This window comes from Passer domesticus, chromosome 12 (genome assembly GCF_036417665.1).
Source record: "Passer domesticus isolate bPasDom1 chromosome 12, bPasDom1.hap1, whole genome shotgun sequence".
Lineage (NCBI taxonomy): Eukaryota > Metazoa > Chordata > Aves > Passeriformes > Passeridae > Passer > Passer domesticus.
Window position 1 is genome coordinate 8,530,234 of NC_087485.1, and position 16,263 is coordinate 8,546,496.

The 16,263-nt window shown below is 40.5% G+C and overlaps 1 protein-coding gene across 3 annotated transcripts; it reads left to right on the top strand.

Annotated features, from left to right (window-relative positions):
* Positions 1 to 538: 538 nt before the first annotated feature.
* LOC135279397 (receptor-interacting serine/threonine-protein kinase 2-like) lies at positions 539 to 15,375 on the top strand. 3 transcript variants are annotated; one of them, XM_064386790.1, is made up of 14 exons: positions 539 to 673; positions 1,334 to 1,478; positions 3,647 to 3,812; positions 4,639 to 4,792; positions 4,994 to 5,149; positions 5,285 to 5,433; positions 6,802 to 6,851; positions 7,951 to 8,112; positions 8,455 to 8,540; positions 10,030 to 10,098; positions 10,389 to 10,554; positions 11,418 to 11,570; positions 12,887 to 13,187; positions 13,319 to 15,375. In XM_064386790.1, exons 2-14 carry the CDS (start codon positions 1,400 to 1,402, stop codon positions 13,350 to 13,352), a joined length of 1,725 nt encoding a protein of 574 aa, XP_064242860.1. In that variant the 5' UTR covers positions 539 to 673; positions 1,334 to 1,399; the 3' UTR covers positions 13,353 to 15,375. The 3 variants fall into 3 exon arrangements, with proteins under 3 accessions (XP_064242860.1, XP_064242861.1, XP_064242859.1); XM_064386791.1 differs by lacking the exon at positions 539 to 673 and having other exon boundaries at positions 1,101 to 1,478; positions 3,651 to 3,812; XM_064386789.1 differs by lacking the exon at positions 539 to 673 and having other exon boundaries at positions 1,115 to 1,478.
* Positions 15,376 to 16,263: the final 888 nt, after the last annotated feature.

Consider the following 16,263-nt stretch of genomic DNA (forward strand, 5'->3'; position numbering starts at 1 on the left):
ATAAGGGACTTTCCTGTGATCACAGGAGGGTTAGCTAAGCGCCTCATGGCTCCTTCCCTCCCTGGGAGGGGGGGGGGTTAGGATTTGGTCCAAAACCAACAGAAGTCTGTGGACAGAATCTCATTGACTGACACTGGTTTTAAGTCAGACTCTATAAATAGAGGAATTTGCATGAAATGAGATCAGCTGAAACAACTGCTCTCTCTCCAAGTTTCCACCTTGCATCCAGCAGAACCATCAGCCTTCAGTGGGAATGTGTATGCTGGGGGCCTAGCAGGAGCACAATTAGGCCCTGTAAGGATTCACAAAATTAAAGGTATACAGAGCTTTTGTCACTTTCTAGCCCAGCCTCCTGCTAAAGGCAGGAATGCTGGCAGTGCTGGCTCAGCTCAGCCATGGTTTTGTTTAGCTAAGTCAGGACCTTTAAAGGATGGAGGCTCTGAAACCTGAGTGGCTCATAAAGAACTGCATTACTCACATGGTGAATTTTTTTTCTACCATCTGGCTGGAGCCTCTGAAGTAGAGACACCTGCCTATGCCACTGGTGGTTATCTGCCACTATGGAGAAGAATTTATCTCTGTCCTCATAAATAGCTGGCTTTCAGATAGCTGTAGGACTCTGATGCCTCCTCAGCCTGCTGCCTCTGCCAGCTCTCTGAGCCTCTGTGCTCAGGTATGTGCCCCAGGGCCCCTCTTGGTAGCAGCGCGTTGTGTCCTCTCCAGTTTGTCAACATTTTCTTTGAATGGAGGGCCCTACAGCTGATTTCAGTATTTCAGCAGCAGCCTCACCATTTCTGGGCGCTGAGGCACCTGACTTATCTCACTTTCCTGACTGCATTTCTAAGGCAGCCCAGCATGTAATTTTCTCCTTTTGTAATAAGAGCACACTCCTGGCTCATGACCAGCTTGACTTTCACCCCAACCCCTACATCCTCTTCAGGAGGGCTGTCTGACAGCCCATTGAACCTGCCTTCTGTGCAACACAACATCACCCTGGGCCTGCCTGCCCACTCTCCTACCAGAAACCCAGCATTTGTTTCCTGTTTTAAGATCAACTTGGCTTAAAAATTTTACAGGGTTTTTAACTTGTGCTGCCAACTTGACCCACTGCAGAGATCGGTATCAGCTGTGCAGTCTGAGCACAGCTCCACATAATTCTGTAGCTGGGCTGTATCCAGTATGGTATTTTATATTGTTATATGCCTTTCCTTCTTGTTATTCCTTGATGTGGAAGAAGCAGCTGTCCAACCTCTGTTTCTGTAATCGCTCCTATCTGCAGTCACTGAAGAGTTACAGTTTGTGTATCTGAGCAGGAAATGTTGAGTGTTTGCAGGCAGCCAATAAAGCAGAGATCACAGCCCAGCTGACTCACCGGCAGGAAATCTGCAGCTGCTTTTGAATGCAGTTCAAAGCCGGCTCACACTTGGTATCGCAGCAGTTTCACTCCATTCCACAGTTGTGTGTTTGTGTTTCCAGAGGTAAGTTGATTTTTATTTCCAGTTTCTTTCCCTGAGACATCTGTATATTAACGTATTTTCTCTCATAGTAAGGAAGTGTCTTTGCTATGAGTTAGTTTTTAAAAATTACCTTATAATTAGAAACTTGACATAAATGGCTTTATAGCAATCTTCTTCATGCCTCTGCCTGAACAGCTGGGCAAGGATGCCAAAGTTATCAGGGACTTTCAGTGTCTTAGTAAAAAATAAAGCAAACTGTTTCCTTGCATAGGTGACCTCTGGAATGTTGATAGTGAGATTTTTAATAGATATGGGAGAAAAAGCATTCAAAAGAGCGGAATTATTGAAAGAATGTCTTGGTACCTTTCAATACAAAGATGTAGAAACTCAGAGGGAGAATGGTCATGACATGGTTTGTAACAGTAAAGACTGAAGTGGTTTCTGTTTTGACTTTACAAAAATCTCCAGTTTTTATTAGATTTTGCAAATCCAGAATAGGAGGTGATGATTAGCTTTAATTTTGTCTTAGTAGCCAGTTAGCAAGAGTTTAAAAAATGCTTATATTATTACTTTATTCAATTTTAAATAAAAATTAATACTTTCATGTATGGTTGAGGTGGTAAAACCATTATTTGGTCTTCCTTGCACTATGGTTGGAGCTGAGTAAACTTTTTTTTGCTATTTAAATTATTACTTTTTGATGTATAGAATAAAAATGAGACATAATTTTGCTTCTGCCGGCATTTTGATTACCTCCTTTACATTCAGGATTGGTAGATTTGTGAGGTCTGTCTTTGTAACTTTAAGGAATAAATCGCTCATTTAGAAAATTATCTTCCTTCCGAGGAACCTTTTCCAATTTTATGAAATTGTTAACCTGTCAGCCTCATCTCTTCTTTAAGAAAACTTCAGAGAAGCACCCAAGGTAGTTATTGCTTTCAAACTACAATAATCTAGCAAAAAAGCAAAAAGTTCAACTGTGCCTTCCTACCAGAATCAAATATGGGTAAAGCTTAAATGGTAAATCAGCTGCTGCTTTTTGCATTTGATTGTGGTTAGAGGCAAAACTGAACTTATATAGTGAATGTGCCTGCAGAACAAGAATGAGATTAACCAACATTAAAATATTCATGAACTAGGAGCAAGAGCACAGGCAAATTTATCTTCAGGCTTTTGTTTCTATTTTACTTGTGGAGAAAAAGTTATCTGGCCTTTGAGACCTTCTGCATCCCAGGAGCTTTTCTGTAGAGCACGTGTAAAAGAACACAATTCTCATTCAACAGTCCTCCACAGTTACTTCAGTTCCCTCGCTGTTTCCTTTTCTAGCCCTGGTCTACTGGAGGGAGTATTCCAGCTTGAGGAGTTCTGACTCACTGACCACTGCTCTGCAGTAATCCTCACCAGTGCCAGCTGGTTTATGCCATCTGTTAGCTTAGATTGCATGTTTTCCTCCTTTCCCACTCGCTTTTTGGCTGTCTCCAGTCCAATGGAGCTTCACAGATGTAATTAGAGGTGTTACTCGTGCAGTAAGACAGTGAGGCTTTGCAGAAGTTGTCTCTAATCTGTGTGTGCTGCCATGCAAAGGGTCTGAGAGGAGCATCTGGCCCTGGAGAGGTCCTGCACAGACACTGCACTGCCCAAGTTACTGGCAGCTACAAATACACAACTCCATTTAGCAGAATTCTGACAGGTCACAACAGCAGGAAATTTTGCTTTTTCTTTGCTTTTGCATTTACATATGATATATTAAGCATGATATGTAAGAATGATGCAGAACATGCTGACATCAGTTATTGAATAATTGCCTTTTTATGAGAAGTGGAGAAATTATTTGCCTGATATACAACAATAAGACGCTATTTTGCTGTCTACATAATTCAGTATCACATTAAAATCACATTTCATATTATAAATACTGGTCAACTATTTTAAAGGCATCAGATAGAAATAATGATGAGCAAATAATTAGTACCTTGCAGCTTCAGATGGCAAATTATGGTCCAGACACTCCTTTGTAATTAGTGCATTTTTTCCTCTCTTTGTAAGGAAAGTCTGACACGGAGTGGTGAAAGGAAGGCTGTTGGGATTTATTTGGGAAGTAAGGGGTGGTGCAACTTCACGTGCTTTGGTAATTGTGACAAAGAAACCTCTTAAAACCTTTTTCTTTTCTGCCACATTTTTCTCCCAAGCCAGCCATCAAGAAATGGCCAATCCATTACCTGTGGTGGCCCAGGAAGATTTGGAAAGCTTTACCTTGACCAGGACAGGCTCAGGCTTTGCTCTCAAAGCCTTTCATATTTCCTGGAGCACTCCCATCTCTGTGAAGCTGCTGACCAGCCAGGACACCACAGACAGGTAGGGCTCTTGTCTGCCCAACCCACCACGCAGGTGGGCAGCACAGACCTGCAGGGCTGGCACTAGAACAACTCCTGGCATGTCCAGCATCACCTGATCCCTAAGCACATCTCCATTCCTGGAAATCCTCACCAGCCAAGAGGCAACTTGGAGGCAATTTTATTGAGAAACAAGCTCTATGGGTTTTTTTACAGTTTTTTATGAAGTAGAGCTTAATCCTGAAGTCAATAATTAATCTACAATAATAATGTTTACAAACCTGGATCAGTAATACCAAATGCTAAGGTGTTATTTTTCTAGAGGTCCCTGAAGAGACCTCAGTTGAATTTAATCTAAACCAGCATGCACAGATGAGAGCAGGGAAAATGGAAGGAGGGAAGGCTGGCAGGGTTACACAGCAGTGAGATGTGCATGGAAACACATAATTTCCTTGCAAATGTGGATGTCATTAATAGCAAAAGAATACAAGTTATTGGGAACAGTAAAGGTAAATCTTTGCTTTATTCTTAATCTAGCATTTAATATACTCCAGCATTTTCCTGCCTTCACACTTCAATCCTGCTTCAAACTGGGCTCTTATGTTCATCTTAAAGCATCCAGAGGTCTTTCATTTTATATTAGAAAAAATACTACATACTACACTATGACTGCTTCATGCTCTTACAATTGTTTTGAAGATTATATGATATTGGATTTCTTGGTAAAATAATACCAGCTTGTGCTCAACCACAGAGTTCTCTCTCATTACCACATCCTACAGTCTCATCTCCTGCTGAAATTCCTTTCAGTCTAACCTGCCTCTAACTTGTTTTTGTTTTTTTTGCAGGGAGTGGAAGTTTCTACTTCAGGACATAGCAAATGTCAGACACTGTGAGTCTGAACGTCTCCTGCCTTTCCTTGGGATTTACCAGTGCCATGGACTCGTGGGGATAGTGACTGAATGGATGAACAATGGATCACTCCACTCCCTCATCCATGAGGTAGATAAAAGATGCAATCTTTGAGGTGATAAAATTAATTACAAGATCAAAGAACAATCAGCATGTAAATTATGGAAAGTAGTCACAATCTGTTCTTCAGTTTCTGCATTGTGCTTCTGTATTGTGGTTCTGTTTGTTGTCAAAAGAAAATGGGAATAGCAAGAATTTCAAGTACCAAAACCTGTGTTCTGTGTTACTTAGCATCAGCTGTACCCAGAGCTTCCCTTTGCCTTACTCATAAGGATCCTGTCGGATGTGGCTGAAGGGCTGCACCATCTTCACAGCCTCGGACCTGCTCTCTGCCACTGCAGCCTGAAACCTTCCAACGTGCTTTTGGATGTGCAGTACAGAGCCAAGGTGGGAGCTTCTACTTTTAGTCCACTAAAATAGAATCCAGTGATTGTCCTACTGTTGCATATATTGATCTTAATAGTCAACATTTGATACCAAGACTTGTTTTATTGTTACTAAAATTACTTCGCATTTCCGTAGATATCGGATTATGGCCTAACCAACTGGAGGAAACAGCAGCTGAGGTCAGACCTGCAGAACTGCCAGCAGAGAAACTGCCAGGATTTAGTGTATCTTCCTCCTGAAATACTTGAAGGAGGGCTCCCTTCCCAGGAAGGTGATATTTACAGGTGAATGGAGTTTCTAAGGGCACATCATACCTAGTCCATGCTCCACTCTACAATGCTGCCAAAACTGTCTTATCTTCAAAGACATTACAGTAAAAATGCCAGGTATACATAATGCAGTAGGATAGTATGGTACAAGGCCAATTAGAGCAGTGAATTAAATTTTAAATTTCCATATTTGGTGAACCAGATACCAAGATTAAGAACTGCTCTCAAAGTCAGTCATATAAATATTTATATAGTGGACCTACATGTTTTAAAAGTGCAAAAGCTGGCAAAACTTTCAGATATATTTAAAAGCCTTATAACTGCTTCGCGTAGTTGATAAGTGCAAACTGTTGTTGGCTTTAGTTTCAGAAAGAGTAATTTATGCCTAGATCAGGCCCAGGTAAAAATAAGACCTTTCCCTCAATAGTGTCCCATTAAGATCCTGTGGAATCTCTGCTGGGATAAGTTACTGAGCCACTCAAGCACCTGTACTTTTTAACAAAGTGATTTATACCAAGGAGGGAGATTACTCACTGCCACATGTCCCTTTTGGGTATTTTACATCCATTGTGGCTGCCTCAGTAAATGAGAGGACCTCAAGGTGCCACTGGTCTGGATGGACACACATTGTCACGGCCAGCACACAGAGCTCTGGACTAATACTTTAAATAACTTTCAAGGACACCACTCTTCTGATCTCTGAGCTTTTGTGAAACCTACAAATTTAAACTCCTGCTTTATTGGCATGGAGGCAGGCTCTAAGATGAGATAAATATGCATGCACTTGAGGAGACCTATAAATGATGTGACTAATTTCATGTTGTTCACAAACACAAGTTTTGCACAGGAAGAGTAAAGCCTTACTTTCAGGTAGCATAATTAATTTTCACTGCAGTTACTTCTAGGATGTTGGAAAAGGAAAAAGGTATTTGGAGCCCCATCAAAATTTGCTGAAGAAAATAGAAATATAGTGCATCAGAACCAACTTTTTGTACATTAACTGATGTGCTTGTTGGTACCTGCTGAAAAGTCCAGTTGATATTGAAGTTACCTGAAAACAAACCAATAATGATAGAGAAAGGAGAACAGAAGCTTCCAAAATTCACAAAATCAAATGGAGATAAGGCAGTAAACTGAAATGTAATTCTAATTGAACCTATATTTAAGCAATAAAAACCCCTTAACTTGATGATTTTCTAAGAGCAACTCAATTGAGAACTGAAACAAGGTCTCATTGAATTAGAAAATACTTGGATAGACTTTGTCTTGAAAAACTCCTTTCTGTTAAAGCAATAAACTTGCTTTTGAAACTGAGAATGTGGATACAGATTGCAAACTAATGAATGGTCTTTCACTGTTTTGTTGGTTTTGGGTTTTTTTCAGTTTTGGAATCCTGTGTTGGGAGAGCCTCAGCAGACAGAAACCTTTTGAAGGTATTTATTGTTCATGTCAGACTTTGTGCTGTCCACACCTTATCCACAAATTCCCTTCTTGTAGTGAAATTATGATAGAAACACACTCTTTTCAGATGTCCCTTTGCCTTCTCTTACTGTTACAGCACAAAGCTCCACATTAGAGGATGTAAATATTCCAATTCCTCACCAAATCCTAAATGTTTCCAAAGAAGCTGCTCTTTCTGAAGGGAAAAAGCAGAACTTCTTCCCCCTCTAGTATCACCAATCTGTGCTTGCTGAAGCACTGCCACTGAGTTGGGCTTTCCATGGACCTTCAGTGAGAAGAAATATCACTTCATATTTGTCAGCTGGAATTTTAAAATCAGTGGCAAGTAGCTAATTGAACGAGCACAATAGTCATTATTACAGTTCCTGTGAGTTTCAAATACCAATTCCAGAAATGTCAGTTCATGAAGAATTATCTTAAGTAAGCAGGGAATCTTACTTTCTTCAATGAAAGTGTGAGCAGTTTTAGAGAATTTGGTTTGCAAAGCATTATATAATAATTGTCACTGTCTAGGAACAATCCCTGTTTCATGGAAGTGGAGATCAGTAAGGGCTTCTTTACTATGGGATTCATTCTGCATGGCAAAACTGATTGAAGGACTCCTGTATTTTACAGACTGAGGACCTTCAAAAAATACTGCATGGAATAATATCTAAATGCCCATACAGCTCATGCCTGCCATCTTGAGGCTGTTCAAAATAGATTTCTTTTCTTTTACAATTATTTTGTTCTATTCTTGTAATGCAAATGTAAAGCTTTATATAAAACTCTGCTTAAAATAATAGCACGTATTCCTAAGGAATCTGTGCATGTAATCTACAGTCAAAGTTCACATAACCATTTGTGACTCAATATTGGACAGAGTTCTTCATCCTGAAAGATGAAGTCCTGTTGCAATTAGCAGGTATAGCTAATATTAAAGGCTAGCATATCTACTTACAACAGCATTAATATATTATTGCTTTTTAAAAAAGCAGTCTTTTTTAAAAACATACAAGATGACTTACATTGCATGTCATTTTAAGAGGTCTTTAATATTTTTTGGCAGTGACATTTTCTTTGAAATTGCAGGCCAAGGAACCCTGCTCAATGTTTTGAGAAGAATCTGCAGCAGTTTGCGGCCAGGCATTTCAGAAAAGTTCATACCAAACAATTTGCCTGAGAGGAATAGACTGCTGCACCTCATTGCTCTGTGCTGGCATCAAGAACCAGATTATAGACCACATACTGCAGGTAACATTCAGGATTTCTTTCTGTGCAAGATCTGTAATGGAGACAGTCTTTATAGGAACATTGCTCTAGCACTCTGAATAACTGAAGTGTAAATGGTCTTTGGCTCATTGGACTACTTTGATGTTTCCTCTAACTGAAGTTTCCTACCTGAAATTGACTTATTTGTCTCCAAAATTATATTTACTATAAAGCAAAGTATGAGGTGGAAGTTGTATTAAACTTATTTTTTCTATTTCATATTTCTCAATATAATAGTACAGTTAGTTGCAATATGATGATGCCTAAATGTATACATGCTTTCATACACAATGTGGTATTTAAAATGCTTTATTACCCCTACAGAATGTGTACACCTTCTAAATGGAGTTTTGACTAGTATAAATAAGGATGTGATTTCTGCAGCAATCTACAATTTGATGGATGCAAAGGTCAGTGCAAAATTTCTTGTTCTCCTACAACATTACTTGATTCATTCAATTGCAATTTTTCTGACCCAAAACCCGTGAAGGTTTTGTCTTGATTGTTTTACTGGTCATGCCAGAGAGCTGGAGAGTGCCCTTTGGCACTTCAGGTTCATTCAGAAATTGTAGAATATATATTGTGAGGTTCTCTAGAATATTAGTCAAATGCTACCTGTTATTTTAAAAATACACCTTCTTTCTAGTCACCACCTGAAGTCAGACTGGTAAACCCATGTGAGTGAGAACAAAAATCAGCCCAAGTACTGCAGATTAGAACCAGAATCCAGGACAGGTTTTTGTTTTTTTGGTTTTTTTTTACTGGTTAGAAATCATTTAGTTCAAAACCTGAACAGCATTGGTACCTGTGGTAGCAATACCAATAACAGCACTGCTCTGTACCCTTCACTGTTTCTAAATTGCCAGGCTATCAGGCCAAGGCACTGCTTATCCCAGGTCTCAGGGCTCTCTAATTCCACAGGAGGGGATGGGGAACAGCCAAGGACTGAGGGGATGGAGCTAACTCCTTATCTGCTCACACTGCCATGGGAGCTCTGGCACAAATGTGACTGCCACAAGCAGAGCTGCATCCTAGCTGCTTAACACAGGCACTGGGGAAAACACTGACATGTGTTTTGGCCCTTGGACAAGGAGTCTGACTCCAGCTGGAGTTACACAACCCACGCTGTGTTGATGGTTTCGTTACTGTGTGTTGTGTATGTTGGTGCATGCAGGACTATTTCTATATGTTGCAATCACATTCAGAGCTTATAGAATGGCCTTGATCAATGTTTTAATAGATGGCATAGAATCAAAGTAATTTTTACTACTGTTGAAGTTTATTTAAGATTGTACTGCCGAATACTCCATAATTTAATGCTTCAATCTCCACTGAGCAAGGTTTTATTTTTTAGATTGTGAAGATTTATTTTATTAGTGAGCATTATTTATTGTTCAAACAATTGAACTGATAAGTCAAAAATTACTCTGAAAACTATACTGAAGTTTCTGGGAAATTGATTCAAAACTGTTGAAGTATAAAATCTAAAAAAATAGTTTAACAAATCTGCTGTGGATGTACAAATGGGAAAAAGTTGCAAGTATTGACACATCCTTCCTGCGGACAGTCTGGCACACTGAACACAGGATGGCCATGCTGTTTGGCTACTTAAAGGCAAACATGTTCTAGCCAGCCCAATCTCTCTCAAGCTTATTTTCACCTTCCCCTGCATGATTCAACACTGACTTTTAAAATAAATGTGAAACACTGGACAGAGTAACAGGGTAGAATTTTGTCAAATTCTACGCCTGTTCACTCTGTGCTGTTCATCCAGTGTACCTTACAGTACAACACGTTGTCAGTAGAAGTTTTGTGACTGTAAAGTGCTGCTCCTGGCAGCTGTGAATGGCACAAACCATGACTACACTTACTGCAGTTACTGTGGCTTTCCTCTTCCAGGAGAGAGCGCTTAACGCCTGCAAAGGCTCACAGACCTACACCCTGCAGAGAGGCACCTGCAATGCCGAGGTGAGTTCGTGGCACAGCAGTCTCCAGAGTTCTTCATCAGCTGCTCATTACTCCTGACAGCCCTGACACTGAGTAATGCAAACACTTGGGCAAAATGTTCCTGGCCAGGGTGACTCCATCCAGCAAACCCCACTGCTTTACCCTGTTCCAAGCCGCTCACTCTGATGTTGCTCCTGCAAAAACAACCTCCTCCTCCTCTTAGGGTTTGTTTTGAACCTCTCCTGTTTAGAAAAGGTTTTGGAACAAAAGTTTCTGAGAAGATAACTCTTCTCTATTTTGATCTCTTTCAGATCATCTGTCCACAAAAAGGCAATGGCTTAATCAGCAAGAAAATTCCTCTTGTAGTGCCAAGCTCATCAACTGTTCTACTTGATAGCAGTGCAAATACAGCAGGAAGAGATAATATTGAGATGGGTGTGTCAAGTGCTACCCCACAGAATGCAGCAGCAACCAAAGGTCACCATCTTGAATTATATTCATCTCCAGCTGTTACAAGAAAAGGACAAATACTAGAGTTGTTCCAAATAGAAATGTAATTTTTCATGTAAAATTTTTGCTTCTCAGATTAAAGCTGTGCTTTCTACTGGTATCATCTGCAGCATGAGTTCACTGCAGGAAACCAGAGACACCACAAAGCTTTCCAATTAGATGTAGAGATTAAAAAAAAAAGTACTAATTTTTTTTTTTTTTAGAATACCGAGCTGTAAATGTAGAGCTGCCTTTCTCACACACATCAAATATTGCCTGTTGCTATTGAGAGAACAAGTCCCTTCTGGGAATCACAATACTTTGTGTCTTTTTTTGTAATCTGCTACGAAATGGAGATATCTTTAAAATCTTTAGCTTATCTGGAGATATTTTTTAAAAGGCAATGTTTCCAGGAACATGTGAATAATTCCTGATAATCACTGTTCCTATATGGATAACTTTCTTTACCTTTCCAATGTAGCTTTGTCCTAAGTGTTTAAATTTGTGTCAAGAATAGACAGCCTTCTGGTACAAAAATGGAGACATCAGAAGTCAATTCTCCTGCAGCAACATCTGCATTTCCAAGCACTTCAGTTCTGATCAATAGCCATCAGACTTATGGGCAGAATAAAATGTTCCATAACTTCAATAACAAGTTCCTACAGACAGAAAAGCCAGATGTGTGTAGTAATAAATGGCAAAGTTTTCCTAGGAATAATGATATATTAACAGGAGCCAAAGTCACCTCAAGTCAGTCGTCAGTTCCTGTGTCCAGTAGTGGCTGACATGTGTAATGTTTTCTTGTTGTTCAATTTAAAGGTCTAATCTTGCTCATCTTAAACTTTTTCTAGATCACCCAGGATCTGAGAGAAGAAAATCAAGCTCCTTTTGCACAAATCCTTCATCTGGTTCAACTGCAGGCAAAGAGAGCAGTCAGCATAACTCCCCAGCACTGGCTCTTCAGCACAGAGCACAGCCAATGCCCCTTGGACAAGCAGTGACAGGTAAGGCACCATTGCCACTCTGAGCTGGCAGCACTCACCTTGGCCAGATCTTAGTGATTAAATTGTTTAAAACTTGGGGGAAACGGGCATTTCTAAACTTTGTGCACATTTTCAGGGATTCAGAGTAATTGATTCTAACTTGATACAAATGTCTCTCTATTTGTGTATAGCTGCTGCTCTGATCTCAGAAGTTCAGGCACTGACCACTGAGAACATTGGCTTGTTCTTTTCTTTCAGGGCCACAGTGAGGCTGAGAACAGTTCTGAAAAGACCATGATAAAAATACAAAAAACATAGCACAGATTAATGTGAAATACATTAGTTGTTTAAGTCTGGAATATTCTTTTGCAATTATAAGCTGTGTATTGCCTGCCTCTGCAAAAGTAGCTATTGACTACAGAGACAGGTGACAGGGACCCTTCATCCCCTCACATCATCTCAGGTCTTCCTGTAGAACAGAGGCAGAAAGCGTCAGCTTTTGATTTGTGAAGACTCTTTGACTGTGGATGAAGCTTTGTGAGGTTTTCATGCTAACTTTTTGCAAACTGGCCTATAACAATTCTCAGCCTAGCTGGCTGTCCCTCTCCATGGCAATTTACTTGAGTGATACCATAATTTCTGGATAAATCAACAGACTAGACCATGCAGGAAAAGTTCATCACAGAACTCTCCTGGCAACACTCAGAAATCAGAATGACAGAAATATGCTCTCCAAAGGAACACAACTTTTGGTTATTAATTTTCTCTTGGTGTATGCTATTTACTGTACACTAAAAACCTTAATGACAGCACTAGGTATGTTAATCACCCCATGGAAAGAGGCAGAACCCAAAGCTCTCAACCATTTTATCAAGAGTATTACCTTTGGTATTAGTTTGGCTTTGACCTATATTCATTTTCCCAGTTTAATGCTACATGTTTCAAACTCTCCTGCTACCCTGAAGTACCTGTTAGCTGTCCTTCCACCTTTATAGGAAAAAGTCTTCTCTTCTGTGTCCAGCCAAGGTGCTTTGCATAAAGTTAAATACAGATGCTAGATGAATAGGACAAGACCTGAAAATCTTCTCCCCTCACACAGTATGAGCACCCAGAGGTTTAGAAATACCTATTGGCTGTAATCTGGTCTTTGTGAGTTTCAAACAGGAGATGAAAATACTTTTGGACTAGTTTCAAACATAGACTGCAAACAAACTAACTCCTCCTCCTTCCTTCCTCTACTGAGTTTATATTTCTGGTGTCAATGCTATCACTTGGTAACAATTTCTGGATGAAAAAACCACTTGGTTTACCTCATTTTCTTTTCCTTTTCACTCAAGGTCCTTGCAGCAAAGGAAACTGCTGTCAAATCCTTGCCTGCCAGAGACAGAGCATAGTGAGCTGCATGACAGAAGGGCTCCTCAACCACGTGCTGGACGTGCTGCGCTCGCAGCAGACCCTGTCCCGAGTGGACTACGAGAGCATCACCTCGTGCCCCACGGTGACCGCCCGCGCCCGGGCGCTGCTGGACACCTGCCTGTGCCTCGGCGAGAGGGCAGCACAAGCTGTGGTGGCTGCACTGTCAGTGAACAAATGCAGTCCTCTGGGACAAGTCATTCATGCCCAGACTGTCCTTCCAAGGTAAACAGGCTGTTGTTGTGAGTGGTTTTATCCACAGTCTGTTGTATGCACCTGAGCTCTAGTTATTTGTGATGGCAAAGGTTCACGTTGGTGTCTCGCAACCCATTGACCAAAGGCAATTCTTCCTACAGCCCGTTATTTGAGTACTGTAGTGGAAAAAGCTGACTGGATTAAAAGGTCAAGTCAAATGCTGCCAACGGAAATTGCCAAGACTGGTAAAACAAATGATTATTTGGACCTCGGAGGTGGGAAAAGTGCAATATGTGCCAGAGCAAACAGAGTTCAAGTGAGATGACACCTTATTTCCTTAAGTTTTTTTCATTAGGAGGAAAATGAATCATGACCTTTTTGGAAGTCACAGTATGGAAGAATGGCTATTTAGAAATACTTCCAAATAAGGATAATGAACAACAGAATACCGGATGAGGAGAAAAAATTTACTGCCTTTCACTACACTCATATCTGAGGCAGCTGTTACAGTGAAAAGCTTCAGAGAATCAAGAGATATTTCTTCAGTAGGGCCTTAAGTAAGACTTGGAAGTTTTATATTTTGCATATAAATTACTTCATTTTCCTCACAAATGGTCATATGAAAACGTAGCAGTACTTACATCAGTACTTTGGAGGTGTGGGACTTGGAGTACTCAGTAAATGGAGAAACGATAACACTTTATATCCCTGTATCTCTCTAAACATGTCTGCAGCTCAAATGTAAAATTAAACCAGCAGAAGAGGTGCCAAGCTGATAATTTTGAAATGGTGGTTCTGCTGAACTGTTGTCATGGTTGTACTCTAATGGGAGACAGCCTGGGAATACTGGTTTTGTAGCTCTGGCCTGGACTCCCCCACGGTCACAGATGCTTTGGAGTGTCCTGCTGCTGCTTGAACTCACCCTCAGGTCATGGACCCTCTGCCTTGAGTTCACATGGAGTTCCAGTCTGTCCAGTCCAGCAGCACAGAAACATTGCTGTTATCAGAATGTTCCCAGGCACAGTGGAGGAAGATAAGTGGTACAACAGGCAGTGAAAACAACAGCCCAGCCACTAACAAGCACCAGACACTCGTGTACAGAAGGCAAACAAGTCCCATGGCAAGCACAGGAGTCACTCAACAGATCAACAGCAACCGCAGCTACAAATGAGATCCAGCACATTCCAGTAAAATCTGTTGTTACCTTGAACCCTTCAAGCCTCACACTGGATGCTGAAAAGAACATTTGTCCCAGCAGACAACTATACTCCACAACAGTAAAGTGAGAAAACCTGTTGGCTGAGAGCCAGACAATTTAACAGGTAAAGCAAAAGCTGCACACAAGCAAAGGAAAATGTGGAATTAATTCACCACTTGCCAAGGACAGGCAGGTGTCCAGCCCTCTCCAGGAAAGGAGAGCTCCATCCCATGTAATGGTTGCTTAAGAAGACAAATGCCATCACTCCAAACGTCCTCCCCTTCCTCCTTCCCTAGCTGAGCTTGATGCCACATGGTCTGGAGTATCCCTTTGCCCAGCTGTGGGCAGCTGTCCCAGCTCATCCTCCCCCAGCTCCTTGTGCACCCCCAGCCTCCTCCCTGGTGGGGTGAGGCCAGAAAGGCCTTGGATCTGTGTGAGCTCTGCCCAGCAGTAACAAAACATCCCTGAATTGTCAATGCTGTTTGCAGTACAAATTCAAAATACAGCCCCATACTAGCTCCTATGGAGAAAATTAACTCTATCCCAGCAAAACTCAGCATAATTTGAAAGATAAATAATAAGATTACTTTCTGTATTATGAAAATAATGATAAAAGGTGCTGGAGTTTTAAAGGCCCAGTGGGGTTTCTTCAAGCTTCGTGGCACCAGATTAACATGAGAACTTGTTATACCATCTACAGGTATTTCAAATGCAAAACCATGTTATTTGTTTCCCTATGTTGCTTTTGTTCTCTCTGCAGTTTCACAGCTCTCATTGAATTCAGTCATTCGGCTGATTGGAAATGCAGTAATGATGTGTTGTCTGGGCACAGTTAAGAAACAAGAAATATGCTACATCAAAGTTTCCAGCTATGATGCTACTGGAACCATAAACTTTTTTTTCCCCATTATTTCATTAAACTTTGAGACTGCCTTGAATTAAAATATTGTTACAATTAAAAGCAATGTCTATCAGAATATGTTGACAATAGTTTTCCTTATTAAAAGAGCTAAATATTTATTTCACAGCTGATTTTTTTTTCACTTTAAAATCTACACTTTAAATGGGAAATTTCAACAGTCTCTGCTATAAAAGAATGTCTTGCTTGTGAGGAAAGGAACTGCTGTCATGGTGTTTTGCCTCTTTGGAAGGCGTAAGATACTCAGTACAACACATAAACATTCACCTGTGAGAAATAGTTACAGACCTTTAAAAGAGAAACTAGCAATATTGTTGAAACTTAATAGCAGCTTTCAAAATAATTCCATTTAGTTGTTCCGCTGGACACTTTATGCTCCTGTTAAAGATATGCTGGCTGGCAGGCTATGCTGAATTTTTGTCATTGTGGTTTTGACACAGAAACAGTTTTGGCTCTTTTCTAGAAGCAGCTGCCTACTTGAGAATAAAATCTGATGCCAAACCTAAGCCCAGTCTTAACTGTTAGTGGAAGAACTGGCATCAAAACGGTGGGAGCACAAGCTGCCTGCTTTTCCAGTGTGGTATTTTTCAAGGGATGGTACACATTGTACACATTTGTTGAAATGAAACTGTTGTTGATACAAAAAGTTTTGCTACCAAACTAAAATACAGGGACGTGAAACGAGCAGCATTTTTTCTCACCAAAAATACATTCTCTCATAAGGCCTGTAGTGTGAGCTGTTAAAAATGTCTCATGTTGATCATTGGTATGAAATATCCAACTGCTGAAAGCTTATGGTATTTTGCTCCTGCCCAAGCTTGTTCATTAGCTGAGATTTCTATGGTCCTCACCTCTGTTTTCTGCAGTTACCTTGACATTATGAAACAATGGCACTGAGTAGGAGTAAAGATAGAAGAATCAAACTGTTCTTTAGTATCTGTGGAAAGAAACAAGACTTGAATGTGAAGAACAACTGGAGTTGCAGGAAG